Here is a 17,469-nt window from a genome sequence, read left to right as displayed (position 1 = left end):
GGACACCTGGTTGAAGAGAGGGGCGGAAGTTTCTGCCGATCACCACTTGTTGGTGAGTTGACTCCGATAGTGGGGGAGGATGACGATCAGACATGGCAGGCCCAAACGCAATTGTGAGGGTCTGCTGGGAACGTCTGGCAGAGTCTCCCCTCGGAGAGAGTTTCAATTCCCACCTCCGAGAAGAACTTTGAACAGGCAGGGTCCTTGAGGGTGCATGGGAGTTTGCCCAACCAGTCTACATGTCCTTTGTGGACTTGGAGAAGGCCTTCGACCTGGATGTCCTATGGGGAGTGCTCAGACAATCTGATTGTGGCAGTCCACTCCCTGTATGATCGGTGTCAGAGCATAGTCCGCATTGTCGGCAGTAAGTCGGATCCATTTCCAGTGAGGGTTGGACTATTGCAGGGCTGCCCTTTGTCACCAATTCTGTTCATGACTTTTATGGACAGAATTTCTAGGCGCAGTCAGGGCATTAAGGGGATCCGGTTTGGTAGCTGTAGGACTAGGTCTCTGCTTTTTGCAGATGATGTGGTCCTAATGGCTTCATCTGGCCAGGATCTTCAGCTCTAGATCAGTTTGCAGCCGAGCGTGAAGCAATTGGGATGAGAATCAGCACCTCCAAGTCCGAGTACATGGTTCTCGCCCGGAAAGGAATAAAGTGACATCTCCGGGTTGGGGAGGAGATCTTGTCCCAAGTGGAGGAGTTCAAGTACCTCGGAGTCTTGTTCACGAGTGAAGGAAGAATGGATCGTGAGATTGACAGGCATCTGTGCGGCGTCTGCAGTGATGCGGACTCTGCATTGGTCCATCGTGGTGAAGAAGGAGCTGAGCCGGAAGGCGAAGTTTTAAATTTACTGGTCGATCTACGTTCCCATCCTCACCTATGGTCATGAGCTTTAGGTTATGACCGAAAGGAGAAAATCACGGGTACAAGCGGCCGAAATGACAATGTCTCCCGGCTGGCCTGGTGGGAACGCCTCCGGATCCCCTGGGAGGACGTGGACAAAAGTGGCTGGGGAAAGGGAATTCTGGGCTTCCCTGCTTAGGAATATAACAACAGTTCATTATGTACCAGCTAAGTCAGGACTTTGGGCGGCGTACTGAAAAGTCAAACAATGTGGGGGCCATTTTGATGTATTTTTATTTGGGGAAAAAAAGTTCTAACAATATATTTATTTAAAGACAAATTTGATTTATTATTTACCAGTGTTTTCTTAAATTCCGATTAGTCTTACCACTTTTTTTTGCACATTCACGATATTGTGATAATAATGATAATTGTGATAATTTTTGGTCACAATAACTGTGATATTACATTTTCATATTGTTACATCCCTAAAAGATAAAACTTTGTGTCAACTTTGTGTTATAGGTCAAAATAGGGTGTATTATTAATATTACAATCAACATTTTAGCTTTTTTCTCAATACATTACATCTTTTTGCTTTTTTTCTTACATTTTTGTTGTGGTTTTTAATTTTATTTAATTTTATTATATTTTTTGACAACAAAACTTGGGCTGCGGACCGCAAATGGACACCACTGAACTACGCATCATTGACATTCTAATGTGAAACGAACACCATTTTTTCTCTCTTTGTGTTTGTTAAGTGACAAACTTAACGATTTGAGGAGGCAAAAGGAGAAGCTGGAGGAGAAGATAATGGACCAGTATAGGTTTTATGAGCCCTCACCTCCTCGTAGGTAAGTAGCTTGATATTTTGACTGAAACACTTGGGGGAGTGCAGGTTAGCTATTTATTAACATGTTTATATCTTGATGATAGATGACGCTCCTGTATCCTTGTAGTTCCTTTTGTCATATATGATGTCCCTGAAATGTTTAAACGCACATTTCCCTTGTGTCAGGGAAGAAAGTTTGCAGAACTTCTTTCAACTTCTGAAATGTTCTCCTCTGCAGGCGAGGCAACTGGATCTCTCTGAAGTGGAAGAAGTTGATCAAATCTAACAGCCGTGAACATGGACTAGATCAACCTCTTAAACCAACACTCTCAGAGCCGACTGAGGCACAACTCTCACGTCATGACAGCGGCTCCATCATCAGTTCAGATGGCTCTGGAGGCTCGGTTTCCACATCAGCAGGTGACACTATCTCACCTCAGCGGAATAACAGTGAGAATTTGTGCATTCATTTAATGACGTCACTACCCAGGCACGTGCAAAGATAGAGATCTACTGGTGCTCAAGCACCTTACCTTTTGCCCAGCGTGAGAAAAGTGCCCTTTCTATTACAGTGCTTTTTTTTTAATTCATTTTGGAATATAAATTACTCTCCGTCATCAATTCCTCCCAAATATCTTTTGAAATCCGAGGAAGCATTTATATTTATCAGTCCCTCCGGAATTTGCGATGTCCCGATTGTGCTAATTAAATTAAATCAAATTCAACTAATCTCTGTATATTATGTGCGGCCTAGCAACCTTGTCCAATGACCGCAGCTTCTCCGCACATTTTGGCCAATCAGCGTCATTTTGCCAATAAAATTGGCGCGATGTCATCAACTGTCTAATCAAGATTAATGTCTGTTTCTTGTGTAGACAAAGCAGGAATAACAACATCTAACAATATATCAACAGTTTGTTGCTCAAACGGCACAGTTGTCTTCTCGCATAGCTCAAACCTCCTTCCTGTTCCTGTCTACAGCACTAAGCCTTTTGGGTAATGTAATATATAAACATTTACTTTCTAGTTTACATGTATTTATATATTTATCTACGTTTTATTCATCCAGGATAAGGCAATTAAGAACAAATTCTTATATGGCAGCATTGATGTTGAAGTATGATAATAATCTCTTACTCTTTAAATGCTAGCTCTTTAAGATAATTTTGCACGTATAAACTACAGTCATTAGGTACTTGATGCATGCTAACTGTTGACATGCTAATGTTAACATGTTAGCATGCCAGTGTATTACCGGTAGCTAATTTAGCAGATGCACACCTAAAAGTCATATATTTTACTTGACGCTATCTGGCTAGTGTGCATTTTGTAGTTACTACTACTAGTTATAATTAGAGCTGTCAGAGTTAACGTGATAATAACGCGTTGACTTTAAATTTCAATAACGGCATACATTTTACGCGTCCTGTTTGACCCTCGGGCAATGCCGTAGCAGAGGAACTTGACTGCAATTCAAAAGCAAGCAGAGATGGACAAAGGAGAGGCTACCTTATGGGAATATCAGGTTCAAAGCAGTTCAGTTCAGTTCAGTTTATTTATTTATATAGCACATTTAAAAACAACCCCAATTGGCCAAAGTGCTGTACAGACATGAGAAAAGGTGCACGTAGTGTCACATTTACATTGTAACACGAAAGGATGATAAAACAATAGTAAAATATACCTTAAAAGAAGTGCAGAATATATCACCTAAAATACTAAAAAGGATGAAACAACAAACATAAACAACCAAGAAATAAAAACTACCAAGATATCTTGTCTAACTGGATTTGAACTCCAGGGAGTAAAAATATGTTTTTAATCTAGATTTATAATGGCTCAGAGGACTATTTTTCGCCGTGAGATAAGGCGACATCCCTTCGGTGGATGGTGCTTCACTTCCGTGTTCAGATTACGTTTATGGTACAGTGATAACATAACATTTAGATTGTTACTGTGACTGATTTAGTAAGTAAGATGACATAAAAGCTCAACATAAATAAAAGACGAAAGCAGAAAGTCAAAAAGAGCAGGACGTCTAAAGGAGACTTTTTTTTATTGCAAACTGTCTATCCGACATCAAAACATGTCAAGACACTTGCTCAAACCAATCACGTTTTTTGCATTTTAAGGTTGAGGTTACAAGTAACACTTAATAAAACATTTATAACAAATTCATAAAATCCCAAGTTGATTTAATGTTTTTGAAAAAGAAAAAAAGCCTCAGAACATCACAATTTTTGCATTGCAAATTCAGGCCTAGGGCAGCACGGTGGAACAGGGGTTAGTGCATATGCCTCACAATACGAAGGTCCTGAGTAGTCCTGAGTTCAATCCCAGGCTCAGGATCTTTCTGTGTGGAGTTTGCATGTTCTCCCTGTGACAGAGGGGCTTCCTTCCGGGTACTCCGGCTTCCTCCCACCGCCAAAAACATGCACCTGGGGATAGGTTGATTAGCAACACTAAATTGGCCCTCGTGTGTGAATGTGAGTGTGAATGTTGTCTGTCTATCTGTGTTGGCCCTGCGATGAGGTGGCGACTTGTCCAGGGTGTACACCGCCTTCCGCCCAATTGCAGCTGAGATAGGCTCCAGCAACCCCCGCGACCCCAAAAGGACAAGCGGTAGAAAATGGATGGATGGATGGAAATTCAGCCCTATTAGTTTGTAACAATCCCAAACCTGGAGGGACTGATATTTATTCTACCATACGTCTCTTCAGACACGCAGCATTGGACAGACCGACAATAACATTGTTTGTGAAATCCGCTGACGTTATTTGGTGCAAAATGAGCCACAACTGTAGCGTCGCTAAAAACATCACGTTGCTACTGGTCTGATGTTTTCTTTAACAAAGTAGAAATACAAGTCAAAGCCTTTTCCTGTTGTTTACAGATGCTTATATGTTTAATGAAGAAAGTGAGGGCATACCTGTCATTATTTGCATTTCTATTAATGAAAATGTTACTGTTTGACAAATTACAAAAATTCACTATAGTTTTGTGTCATGGGAGATTGTAATTATTGAGATGAAAGGTGTGTCTTAAGTTGAGCTATGACATTCTGTTGAGGTACATCGTGTATATTATTATTGTAATGTTGCTTTTAAAAATAATTTGTATGCAGTATACAGTACACTTGTTTTATTATTAAATATGATCATTTGAGTTTGTATTGGTTACTATATAAGTTGAATATATTATGTTGTATTTTTTATCCTAATTATAATAATGATTTTATGAATATTTTTTATGATGGGTGCCCTTTTTTGGCTTGAGCACCTGCCCCCCAAATAGTCCACGCACGTGCCTGCCACTCACACTTAGGAACAGTTCTTTGTGTGTCATGTCCAAAGCTTCATTCTTCGTTATGCATTCACCAACATGTCTCTCATTTTGTCTTGTTTCTCTTCACATCCTCTTCCCTATTCATACACCCATCTTTTACCATCTCCCATGCATTACCTCCGTTTACCTCCCATGTGGTTTACTATTAAACAGCCGTACTGAAACGGTTTCCCCATATGAGGAACAGACTGAAGAGCAAAGAAAAAGTCAAGTCCCTCATCAGGCGTTCTTTGTGTAAGACAGTCTGCTATATTTTTTTATTTGAATACACTTTAGTCTTTATTGTAACCATTAAGTGTTAGTCAGGAATGATGATGTATTGTTACTCATGCTACCTCATCACATTATCAGAGCTTATGAATTAATAAGTCATAATACTAGTGATAATCCATACTGTAATTTCTACAGTCCAATTCAGAACATATCACTTGGCACTATGCATCGCCCTAAAACATTTACAGTACAGTGGTACTTTATGTATCATTCGGTTTTTGCCAAAATGTTGCCCCGGTTTCCGTATACCATCTTGATTATCGTTATTGCACATAAAAAACTAGTCATTTTGCCTGCATAACATTCAGCAGACTCAAAACTAAGGCTTGTCACAAAAACCGGGTCCATAGAAACGCTAGTGCCGACTTTAAGCGAGAACAATTCAATTAAGCTATCGATGCTTCATTTTGGTGCTAAATGAATGCAACCTGCAGCGAGTGCTTGGTGATATTGTACAAACCCAGTGAACCAGTGAAGTTGGCACGTTGTGTAATTTGTAAATACAAACAGAATACAATGATTTGCAAATCCTTTTCAATGTATATTCAATTGAATAGACTGCAAAGACAAGATATTTAATGTTCGAACTGAGAAACTTAATTTTTTTTTTTGCAAGTAATCATTAACTTAGAATTTAATAGCAGCAACACATTGCAAAAAAAGTTGGCACAGGGGCATTTTTACCACTGTGTTACATGGCCTTTACAACACTCAGTAAACCTTTGGGAACTGAAGGGACCAATTTTTTTAAGCTTTTCAGGTGGAATTCTTTCCCATTCTTGCTTGATGTACAGCTTAAGTTGTTCAACAGTCTCCATATTTTAGGCTTTGTATTGCGCCACACATTTTCAATAGGAGACAGGTCTGGACTGCAGGCAGGCCAGTCTAGTACCCGAACTCTTTTACTATAAAGCCACGCTGTTGTAACACGTGGTTTGACATTGTCTTGCTGAAATAAGCAGGGGCGTCCATGATAACGTTGCTTGGATGGGAACATATGTTGCTCCAAAACCTGTATGTACCTTTCAGCATTAATGGTGCCTTTTTGCCACATGTGTCAGCTTTTTTTAAACATGTTGCAGGCATCAAATTCCAAATGAGCTAATATTTGCAAAAAATAACAAAGTTTTCCAGTTCGAACGTTAAGTATCTTGTCTTTGCTGTCTATTCAATTGAAAAGGATTTGGAAATCATTGTATTCTGTTTTTATTTACGATTTACACAATGTGCCAATTTCACTGGTTTTAGGTTTTGTACAAGTAACGTCTTGTAAGTAATGTAGCGTCCCAATGCTCCTTTTAAACGTATTACTACCCTTAACATGCCAACAGCAGCCCTCATAACAGTGCTAGCACCGCAGTGATAGGCTAGCTAGTAGCCACAACAACAACAAAGCCTTTCCCAATTATGGTTACAGCCAGCAAGGTTGCGCTCATGGACCTTGGAATTATGAGCATCAATATTACAAAAGTCGCTTTGTGCACGTTCCCTATTTTCTATATTGCTACTGTAATTATGACAGTTTGTTGTGGATTTTATTATTTATTTTAAATGTATTACTTAGTTATCATTGAATTTATATAATTGAAGTATTTCAATTACTATCGGAGTCTGTTTTACTGTCACAAAATACCATATAATGAAAAGGGTTTGTTTTTTTTTACAAAAAATTGCACATTTTTATGTTATAAGTACAGGTTCAGGTACAATTTAAGTAAGCACTGCCACCATTTTTTAAGTGCTGATTTGCTACTAGCATAGATTGAAATGTAATGGATAGCCACCCCTACTCAAAATCTAAAAAAGGAAGCCCACTCTTTGATGACTCAGTCGCTGTGATTTTCTTTAATAAGTACGAATGCAAAATAACCAACAATGGGGCCAAATAAATTTGCAAGTCACAGAACTTTGATAAATGAGGTGAGAAACACTTGATTTCAAGAAATACCTCGTAACAAAGTACAAAGGTGGCATCCACTTAGCTCCGCCCTCCCCTCCTCCATCTGTTATTAAAAAAAATGTGTTGATTACCCTATTTCTATACAACTACACAGCTCTAAACTGCACTACCATTTAAGCTGCACCCAACACATTTTAGAAGAAAACATATTTTTACGTATATTGACAGCAGTAGGAAATATTTTGTATATGTTTATTTGCATACCTTAATTGTTTCCAAGCGGTGCCTGTCACACGGCAGTAAAATGGCTGATCAAACAAAACAGAATTTACCGTCATGGACCCCCTAGCTGCGGACAACACAGACACTTGTAATTGTGTTAGCATATTAGCTAATGCTAACAACGCTAGCTTTATTACATTACAACAGCACATACAAATATGTATGAAAACACTCCCACAGACATCACACATGGGACAGTTTAGTCAGTATGAATTGTTTTAGTTGTATTGTAAAACTTACAAACGTTGCTTGGAGTGATAAATGAATAATCATTTTGAGCAGAAACGCCTGTGGACGGTTATACGTCCGGTTGAAAGCCATTTACAACCTGCAGTTAGCAAACTCGTCCAAAAGATGGCGTCATAGCACAAACAATAAAGCACCTTTTCAGTGTCTCTGACGGTGTAATATGAAAACTGATTGTTGAATACAAAACATTACCAGAAAAATCCATATATTAGCCGCAGGGTTTAAAGCGATGGAAAAAAGTCGCAGAAATTCAAAAATATTTTCCGTCCAAATAAAGAATGCCTCAATTTCTATAACCAGTTCATTTGTTCATCCTCATCCGTTGCCCCAATGTCCCGTCCTCCGTTCCAACAACGCAGCTCTGAGCAGCTTGGTGTACCCTTCTGCCATGTTGGAGGAGACTCAATGGGCAGAGAGCTCTGAGGAGATGGAAGGGTACCAAGCTGACATGCAGGACAGGAAACAAGCATTGACCTCATTCCTTAGCTCATCCATCTTGTCCATCCTCCACCTGCATCCCACCACTGAACCATCCATCCAACGCCACCCTACTGAGACTGGCGTTCCAGATGTGTCACAACTGACAGGTAGAAACATTCATTCACCAATCATTGACACCATCATCAGTATTTAACATGCATTTTATCAGGACAAAACTTTCCAGTGAATAGAAATATGTGTATTTTATAATTATGTGTATGTATTCACATACAGACAAGGATCTCAATGACAGTGCTGTGCCATCTGGTTTTGAGGACAACGACGAGCTGCAGCATCACGGTAAAGCTTTGCGGATAGCCGTTTAGAGGATTCCGCAAATACAGATGTATTACCCTCGCAGGAATTACAGTAAATCCATCAAATCGCTATCATGACCTTGTTTTATTTCAATCTGCATGCTGACCACAGAAGCAAAAAAAAAATAGGACCCAGGAAAACGTGGATCTGCTGCCCCCTTTCTGTCACTAACAATACAATGTGTTTGTTTTATTTGATTCATTCTTTCAATCACCAGTCAAAACAGTATGCACCCCTGCACAAAGCAACCAAATTGAACAAAGAGTCTACTAAGTTAAATTCCCTGTGTGGTGAACATACTTGGCCATTAAATCTGATTCTGATTTGTACATTATAGTTGTTGTAGTTCCTAATAGTGTAATGCAATGCAATCATACTGATAGCTATATTAGCAGCTTATCATTGTAACCCTTTTGGAGTCCAGGATAGGATTCAGTGGTTTTACGTACCGGGTACTTGTGTTTACTTTTATTTAACCTGAACAACTTAATCTTGCCTCAATTGGTTTACTTGTTTGTGTGTGCATCCTCACATATGTTACTAGACATTCTCTTTGTTTTCTTTTTGACTTAGGACTGTCAAAATTAACGTGTTAACACATGCAATTAATCACAAAAAAATATTGCATTAATCATTTATAAACACAGATTAATCACACAATTTACTGCACATGCTCCTTTCCCTTATGCCAGTAGTTCTGGAACTTTTTTCACCAAGTGAATGTACATATTGTACACAATAAATATTGTTTCCCATTCCAAAAAAAAACTTTATTTGCTTCTCCACATCAGTTGTCCACTTGATGACAATGTTTGCTTACCATTCCCTCTCTTTATCTGCATTATGACATAAAATTATGTATGCAAGTAATTTACAAATTGTGATTAATCCAAATCAATGTGTGGTTAATTTGATTTTAAAAAGAATCATTGACAACATTAGTATTAACACAGTGGGCTTAAAATCTAAATCTACTGTATGTACACAAAAAATACTGTGTCCCGTTCAAAAGAATAATAGTTTAGCTTCTCCACATCCCTTGACGGCAGTGTTGGCTTACCTTTCCTCTTTTACCTCTGCAACCAAATGGCCTCTAATGCAGTGGTGTCAAACTCAAGGCCCGGGGGCCAGATGTGGCCCGCCACTTCATTTTATTTGGCCCTCGAAATAATATGTATCAATAAAGTACTGTAACTTTTCTTATTAAATGTATTCTTTCTTTCTATTTTGGGAGACAAAAAAATATATTTACTCCATGTAATCGCAAATTATGTTAACTTAAATATTGTCTAATTATGCAAAAATATATTATCAAACATTCAAACCATTTTTTTAAAGAAATAAATACTAATATTAATGATTTCAAAGCAAGTTATCCATCAAATTGTGCAATGTAAAAGTAGCAATAGATTACATGGTAAAATTGTGAAAAATACTGTGGTTTTTACAGCATTTTTCTCTAAATTAAAAAAACCTAACTTTTTTTACTGTAATAAACTATGGTGCCGTTTTGGCATTTACAGTAATATACCGAAAAATCTACAGTTGTTGATTTGCGGTAAAAAAACAAAACAAACTGGCAGCTCAGGTGCCAAAATTTTACTGTAAAATTGCAGTGTTTTTTATTTACAGTAACAAAAACAAATATAATTTTTACAGTAAAATTCTGGCAACCGAGCTGCCTTTTTTTACCCTACAAACAGCAGTACTGTTTTTCCATTTACAGTAATATACACTACATTTTGAGGTGAAATTATTGTAACTCACCATATGTTTTGTACATTTTAGTTTTTAAAAAAATCCACAAATAAAATGCATAAGAAAAATTGTGTAATAATAGTATTCACTGCTAGAAGCTGCCCTCTGGGGCCAAACATAACTGCGATGTGGCCCTCAGTGAAAACGACTTTGACACCTCTGCTCTAATGCTTTGCTTACATAATGAAAATATTTTTCTCCCACTAATAGGAAGGTAGTGTCATGTTTCTTTGTCTACTTATTTTTAATTTCAAAGCAAGTCCCTTCCTGCACCAAAAGATTATACCAATTAACACAACAAATATCATTGATCATGAATCTGTTTTTACTTGACTGATTCAAACCCTTTTAAAGACTCATTTGCAGTGTGAAGTCTGCACGTTTGATCATCTGTGTGTCTGCGTCATCATGACTCACTGGAATTTTTCACAGATACAAGTTAACCTCTACCGTCCCTCAATACAATGCAGTATTCACAGCGCTTAACTTTTTCCACATGTTGTTATGTTACAGCCTTATTCCAAAATGGAATTAATTCATTTTTTTCTTTAAAATTCTTTAAATTTGTACACATTCCCCATAGTGACAATGTGAAAAAAATGTTTATGAAAGATGTTGCTAATTTATTCAAATCTAAAAAAAATACATGTACATACGTATTCACAGCTTTTGGTCAATAATTTGTTATTGAACTTTTGGGAGCAATTACAGCCTCCAGTCTTTTTGAATACAATTCCACAAGCTTGGCACACCTAACTTTGGGCAGTTTCGCCCTTACCTCTTTGCAGCACCTTTCAAGCTCCATGAGGTTAAATGCAAAGTGTTGGTTTTCACCCAGGATGTCTCTGTATATTGCTGCATTCATCTTTCTGTCTATCCTGCCTAGTCTCCCAGTTCCTGCCGCTAAAAACCATCCCCACAGCATGATGCTGCCACCACCATGCTTCACTGTAGGGATGGTATTGGCCTTGTGATGAGCGGTGCCAAGCTTGTGGTATCGTATTTATAAAGACTTGAGTCTGTAATTGCTGCCAAGTAAAAATAGCAAAATGGAGGCTTATCACAAGATGAGATAACTTCTGGAAATTACTGGCTCAGAATGGCCAAAGGTATAGATATGTGTGTCCAAGTTTAAGGAAACGGCAGGGTGTCTTCTTCTAATGGACTTATTACAATCTCTGGGTAACGTTTGCTGTGGTCTGGAACAACATGGCACACAAACAACTATGAGAAATGCAGCCAATATTACTTACAAATAATGTGTAAGTAATTTAATTCATATTCGTAAATATGAATTAAATACACAAAGGACATAAATAAAGGAAATTAAATGAGCTCAAATATACCTACAAATGAGGCATAATGATGCAATATGTACATACAGCTAGCCTAAATAGCATGTTAGCATCGATTAGCTTGCCTGATAAGCACTCCAGCAAATCAATAAAATCCACAAAGCTCACCTTTATGCATTCACGCACAGCATAAAACGTTTGGTGGACAAAATGAGACAAAGAAAGAGTGGCATAAAACACGTCTTTCTGTGGCAGCGTCGGAGAAAGTTGTACGTAAACAAACTACGGTCCGTTCAAGGATCGCTGAAATTAGTAGGACAAAACGGGGCTTGCCAAATACTCTCATCAGTGAAGCATGTATAACATAAACAATGGGATTTCGAACAATTAGGAAGGTTTGTGTTATGTTTGTTCTCCTACAGAAAATATATTAAAACAAAAACATTTTCACACATCTCTGAAAGAGGTCCAGGGAGCCACTAGGGCGGCGCTAAAGAGCCACATGCGGCTATAGAGCCGCGGGTTGCTGACCCCCGAACTAGGCCATTGGGAAGTACAACCACAATAGTGTTCAACAACACCTTGTTCGTAGTGACACTGACGAAGCATCATCATTTTAGTAAAGATTTTGATACAGCTCTGTATGGAGCTCAAGGGATTGTGCGATGAGTGTATGAAAAAGCTTTTCTTTTCTCCTTCCTAGAGCGTAATGCGGCCCCGAATCGAGCTCAAAGCGAGAGCAGTGGTGAGTTCAGCATGAGTCTGGATAATGAGCCCTGGTCAAATGGCAGCAGCCCTGTCCAACAGACGCTATCTCGCCGCTCATCTTCGTTATACCAACCACCCCGTGACGCCTCCACGCCTCAGCACGACCAGAAGGCCTCCTCCGCAGCACACAAGGAGAAAGCATCGACCATGCCCATGACAAAGAGCCACGATTCAGATCTCAAGCTTATACTTAAACAAAAAGAGTACACTCCGACCCAAGACTTGTGGCTCACGCGGGGAACACGGAGCATCAGAAGGGGATCAAAGAGAAAAGAAACACGTCGCTCATCCGATTTCGGGGGCATGGTCAGCACAAATGTCAGATCTAGCTCCAGTAATACTGAATGTACCAAGGCCTCAGCTTCTGCACCAATTACAGTCTTCTGTGTTCAGGGTAAGTCGTCCTCAATGTCTGGCTGCCTCAATTGCTTCTCCAATCCTTTGGGAAAAGAAGGGCGGGTAAAGGGATTCAGGTCTCCCAAAAGTCTACCTCGTGCCAGCGCTGTGATTACCACAGCTGATGGCCCGTCCAGGTGCCCCAGCGTCAACGGCGACTGCAGGGCGCCTGTCAAGACTGAGACACTTCCTGCAGGAAAGTGCAATAACAACAATCATCAAGAAATAACAATCAAAGCCAGTCAACAACCAGAGCCTGAGCCCATTCCTCCGGTCAAACCTCCCAGAGACCCAGCGGTTATTGTTACCGAAGACCACTCAAAGTCTCCTGTACAGGAGTCTGATTTCAACTCTCAGTTCACACTCAGCTCTGTCTTTTCTAACACGATCTTCAGTGATTGTGCAGGGACTTTGACAACGCCAGACCCTTTTCTCTCAGAGTCCACTTGTAAAGCCACCAGCGAGCCAGGAGTCTACTCGTAACCATGTAGTTCCACAAGGGTAAATAACGTCAAATCAACGGTTACATTATTGAGTAACATAACACATTAGTGTGTTTTACATGACATTGGGTCGTACTGCACAGACTAGGGGTGTGGGAAAAAATCGATTCGAATTCAAATCGCCATTCTCACGTTGTACGGTTCAGTATCGATTCTCATTTTTCAAAAATCGATTTTCTTTTTTTTCTTCTTTTTTTAAATTTTCTTTTTCTTTTTCTTTTTCTTTTCTTTTTTTTATTAATCAATCCAACAAAACAATACACAGCAATACCATAACAATGCAATCCAATTCCAAAACCAAACCCGACCCAGCAACACTCAGAACTGCAATAAACAGAGCAATTGAGAGGAGACACAAACACGACACAGAACAATCCAAAAGTAGTGAAACAAAAATGAATATTATCAACAACAGTATCAATATTAGTAACAATTTCAACATAGCAGTGATTAAAAATCCCTCATTGACATTATCATTAGACTTTTTTTTTAAAAATAAAATAAAAGAACAATAGTGTCACAGTGGCTTACACTTGCATCGCATCTCATAAGCTTGACAACACACTGTGTCCAATATTTTCACAAAGATAAAATAAATCATATTTTTGGTTCATTTAATAGTTAAAACAAATTTACATTATTGCAATCAGTTGATAAAACATTGTCCTTTACAATTATAAAAGCTTTTTACAAAAATCTACTACTCAGCTTGCATGTCAGCAGACTGGGGTAGATCCTGCTGAAATCCTATGTATTGAATGAATAGAGAATTGTTTTGAATCGTAAAAATATAGTTTTTGAAACGAGAATCGCGTTGAATCGAAAAAATCGATTTATAATCGAATCGTGACCCCAAGAATCGATATTGAATCGAATCGTGGGACACCCAAAGATTCGCAGCCCTAGCACAGACTGTATATTTTCGGTTGGGTTTCTGTTCCTGTCTGTTAGATTGTAAAACATATATAGCAGCTTTTATCCTGGTAGTGTGATAGTACACAAATGGAGGCTTAAAGTAGGGAAGGGATTCATACCCCACCAAGTCACACCAAATACTATACAAATGGGACTCACTACCTCCCTGCTTGGCACTCAGCATCAAGGGTTGGAATTGGGGGTTAAATCACCAAAATGATTCCCAGGCGCGGCCACCGCTGCTGCTCACTGCTCCCCTCACCTGCCACGGGGTGCGGGTGATGGGTCAAATGCAGAGGATAATCTCACCACACCTACTGTGTGTGTGACAATCATTGGTACTTTAACTTTAAAAATATGGCCCCGTAATCATTTTGCAATGCTGTTTGCTGAAAATGATGGAAAGTGCCACTCTAAAGTTGAAATTGCCACCAAACACATTTTTTAATATTCAACACTCTACTGCCATCTAGCGGCTGAAGTAGATAGTGCGCACCCCCCACCCACCCCCTATTCGTTGCGTTTCATGTGTCAGGCAAACTGCGACGAAAGGGGCCATAACATTTCCATCCCCTTCCTACTATATGTCAGAAACGACATATAGAGCTTAAAAACTAGGGCAAAAATATAATTGACTTGCTGTGCATAGTGACCCCTGATAGGAAATACTAAAATAGAGGGGGGAGGGGGGGAATTACTTCTGCTACATCAAATATGATACACTCAAGATTTGTGTCCCCACTCCTGTGGTTTGTCTATCATTTGGGGATTTTTTTGTACATTTTATGTCCGAATGCTTTACTAGTATTTTTGGATTGATCATATTCTGAGTTTTATGACATTAGAACGTGAACCTGAGGAACTGTGACATTCACATGTAACATGTAAATCTTATCCTGTGTGTTTTATCCATTTTAATAGAGAAACTATTTAAGCAAAATAGAAAAAAACGTTGTCCTTGTTGGAATTGTTGTTTACTGTTCTTATTGGATGTAGTGTTGCCAGACATGATCATTATTGTATTCTACAATAATTTCACACTTTGTACGATGTAATAACCACAAAAATGTCATAAAGCATGTAGGTTTGAGTCCTTCAATTTCAATTTATGGTTAGTAGCAAACAAATTATGGAGATAAATCTGTCTTTCATGCAACCAAATATGAAATAAAATCACTTACAAACAAAAACGTTCTGGTTGCAAATCTCTTTTTTTTTTTTTTTTTTTGATTCCTAATCCTTTTTTTTTTGGTTATGATCAACTTCAACCTTGTGGGCGGGGCCTCTCCTGATCAAAATAATAATTTTGGTTGCAAATCTTTTTTTCGTTGTCCATAAGGTGTCAAACATTTTTTGTTCAAGGGTGTGAATCTTTGGGCACCTAACTATTGGATCCAATTCCTAAGGTGACAATTCGATTCAGCACGATTCCCAATTTTCGTAATGTAATATTTGGTATAATAATTATACTCAAACTTTTTCAAAACAGGTTAGAGGTTAGAAAAGCTCCTTCTGATGTTTTGATTTAGCTTTTACCTAATATTAATTATTTTATTGAAGTCATTTGTATTTTACTTTTTATCCTATTAGTTATGCTAGATTGTATTTAGTTATATTTATTTATTTACTGTATATATATAGCCATCCATACATTTTCTACCGCTTATCCCTTTTGGGGTCGCGGGGGTGCTGGAGCCTATCTCAGCTACAATCGGGCGGAAGGCGGGGTACACCCTGGACAAGTCGCCACCTCATATATATTTATTTATTTATTTTCTATTGATCTTCATATGTCTAACTTGTATTTTATTCTTTATCTCTCCACATGGTTCTTACTATTTTACAAGTTTTATTATTTTTATTTTCCACCGTTCCTCAGATGAGCCATCTGCCTCAGGGGTTATCGGCCGTGCTTGTGGGGGCGCTTTGTGTTAGCGTCCTGGTGGCCATGGTCTGATGCCCTCCTAGTGCAGATGGCTCCTGTGATAGTGTTTACTCACATGTCGCCTCTGTACTCAGCCATGTAATCATTGGTCCATATAGTTGCATATGTGTGTATATTGTGTGTGTTTGTGTTTGGTATCTGCGTCCGTGCGTATGTATGTGATAATGGGGCATATGGTCACCGGGGTATTGTTTTTAACTTTATGAAGCACTTTGCGTTGCATTTCTTTTATGTATGAAAAGCGCTTTATAAATAAAGCTTGATTTGATTTGATTGATTCTGGTTACATGGAGTTTGTCTAAAAACATATTTAAAACATGTATTGTTATTAAAATTATGTATTATTTTGTTTAGATTTTTTTTTTTAATTATGACCCGATCTACAATCGGGATGAATAAGAATCATGATTCGGGTGTGAATCGATTTTTTTGTGCACCTCTAATAGTGTTCAGAAACGCCACGCCCACAAGATTGAAGCTGATTATAACAAAAACATTTGAAAGTATTTTTTGTTTGCATAAAAATGTTTGCAAATCATTTTATTGGTTGCAAATAAAAAAAATGATTGCATAAAAAGAATACAAATAAAACACAAACAGGATATATATATATATATATATATATATATATATATATATATATATATATATATATATATATATATATATATATATATATATATATATATATATATATATATATATATATATATATATATATATATATATATATATATATATTTATTTTTTTTAAATATTTGTATATAGTATACTATTTACTTCCTGCAACACATTATGATCCCTTCCAAGGTTTCTCATTGTATCCCATTGGGTTGAGTTTTTTCTTGCCCTGATGTGGGATCTGAGCCGAGGATGTCGTTGTGGCTTGTGCAGCCCTTTGAGACACTCGTGATTTAGGGCTATATAAATAAACTTTGATTGATTGGTTGATTGACCATAAATCGTTCTCAGGACTGGACTGTGCAACTTTCCTCCTTTTGCACTATTTTTCTTTTTCTTTTCTTCCTATGTTTTTGCATAGTTTGTAGACTGTCGCACTGATACTGGAGTTGCTTTGAATCTCATTGTGCCTGTGTATAGTGACCAAAGGCATTCTATTATATCCTATTCTATTCTATAATTCTGCACTGCGCCTGCTGTGCCTCCTTACAGCCAGGTGAGGGCGCTGTTCTGCCAGTAACAACTTTCCCCCCAACAACGTTAGTTTATTTCAAGGTAAAAAGGCATTATAAAAACATACTATACTCGCAATCCCGAGCGACGTCACGTCAACGTTACGATCATTTCTCTCAGATTACGGTAATATCTCGTTTCCTATTTGGCCAACACTGATTGGATG

The 17,469-nt window shown here is 38.3% G+C and overlaps 1 protein-coding gene across 3 annotated transcripts in view; it reads left to right on the top strand.

Annotated features, from left to right (window-relative positions):
• LOC133639773 (girdin-like) overlaps positions 1 to 16,431 on the top strand; it is a 53,226-nt gene extending 36,795 nt beyond the window's left edge. Inside the window, exons 24-28 of one of the 3 annotated variants that reach the window (XM_062033369.1) lie at positions 1,612 to 1,704; positions 1,921 to 2,102; positions 8,091 to 8,318; positions 8,446 to 8,511; positions 12,286 to 16,431. In XM_062033369.1, the coding sequence (XP_061889353.1) occupies positions 1,612 to 1,704; positions 1,921 to 2,102; positions 8,091 to 8,318; positions 8,446 to 8,511; positions 12,286 to 13,229 (1,513 nt within the window). In that variant the 3' untranslated portion in view covers positions 13,230 to 16,431. Of the gene's footprint in view, positions 1 to 1,611; positions 1,705 to 1,920; positions 2,133 to 8,090; positions 8,319 to 8,445; positions 8,512 to 12,285 lie in introns of all 3 variants that reach the window. The other 2 variants (XM_062033370.1, XM_062033371.1) reach the window with 2 other exon arrangements.
• The last annotated feature ends 1,038 nt before the right edge of the window (positions 16,432 to 17,469 follow it).

The sequence above is a fragment of the Entelurus aequoreus genome, linkage group LG22, assembly GCF_033978785.1.
Source record: "Entelurus aequoreus isolate RoL-2023_Sb linkage group LG22, RoL_Eaeq_v1.1, whole genome shotgun sequence".
Lineage (NCBI taxonomy): Eukaryota > Metazoa > Chordata > Actinopteri > Syngnathiformes > Syngnathidae > Entelurus > Entelurus aequoreus.
This window is presented reverse-complemented; position numbering and strand designations above follow the sequence as displayed.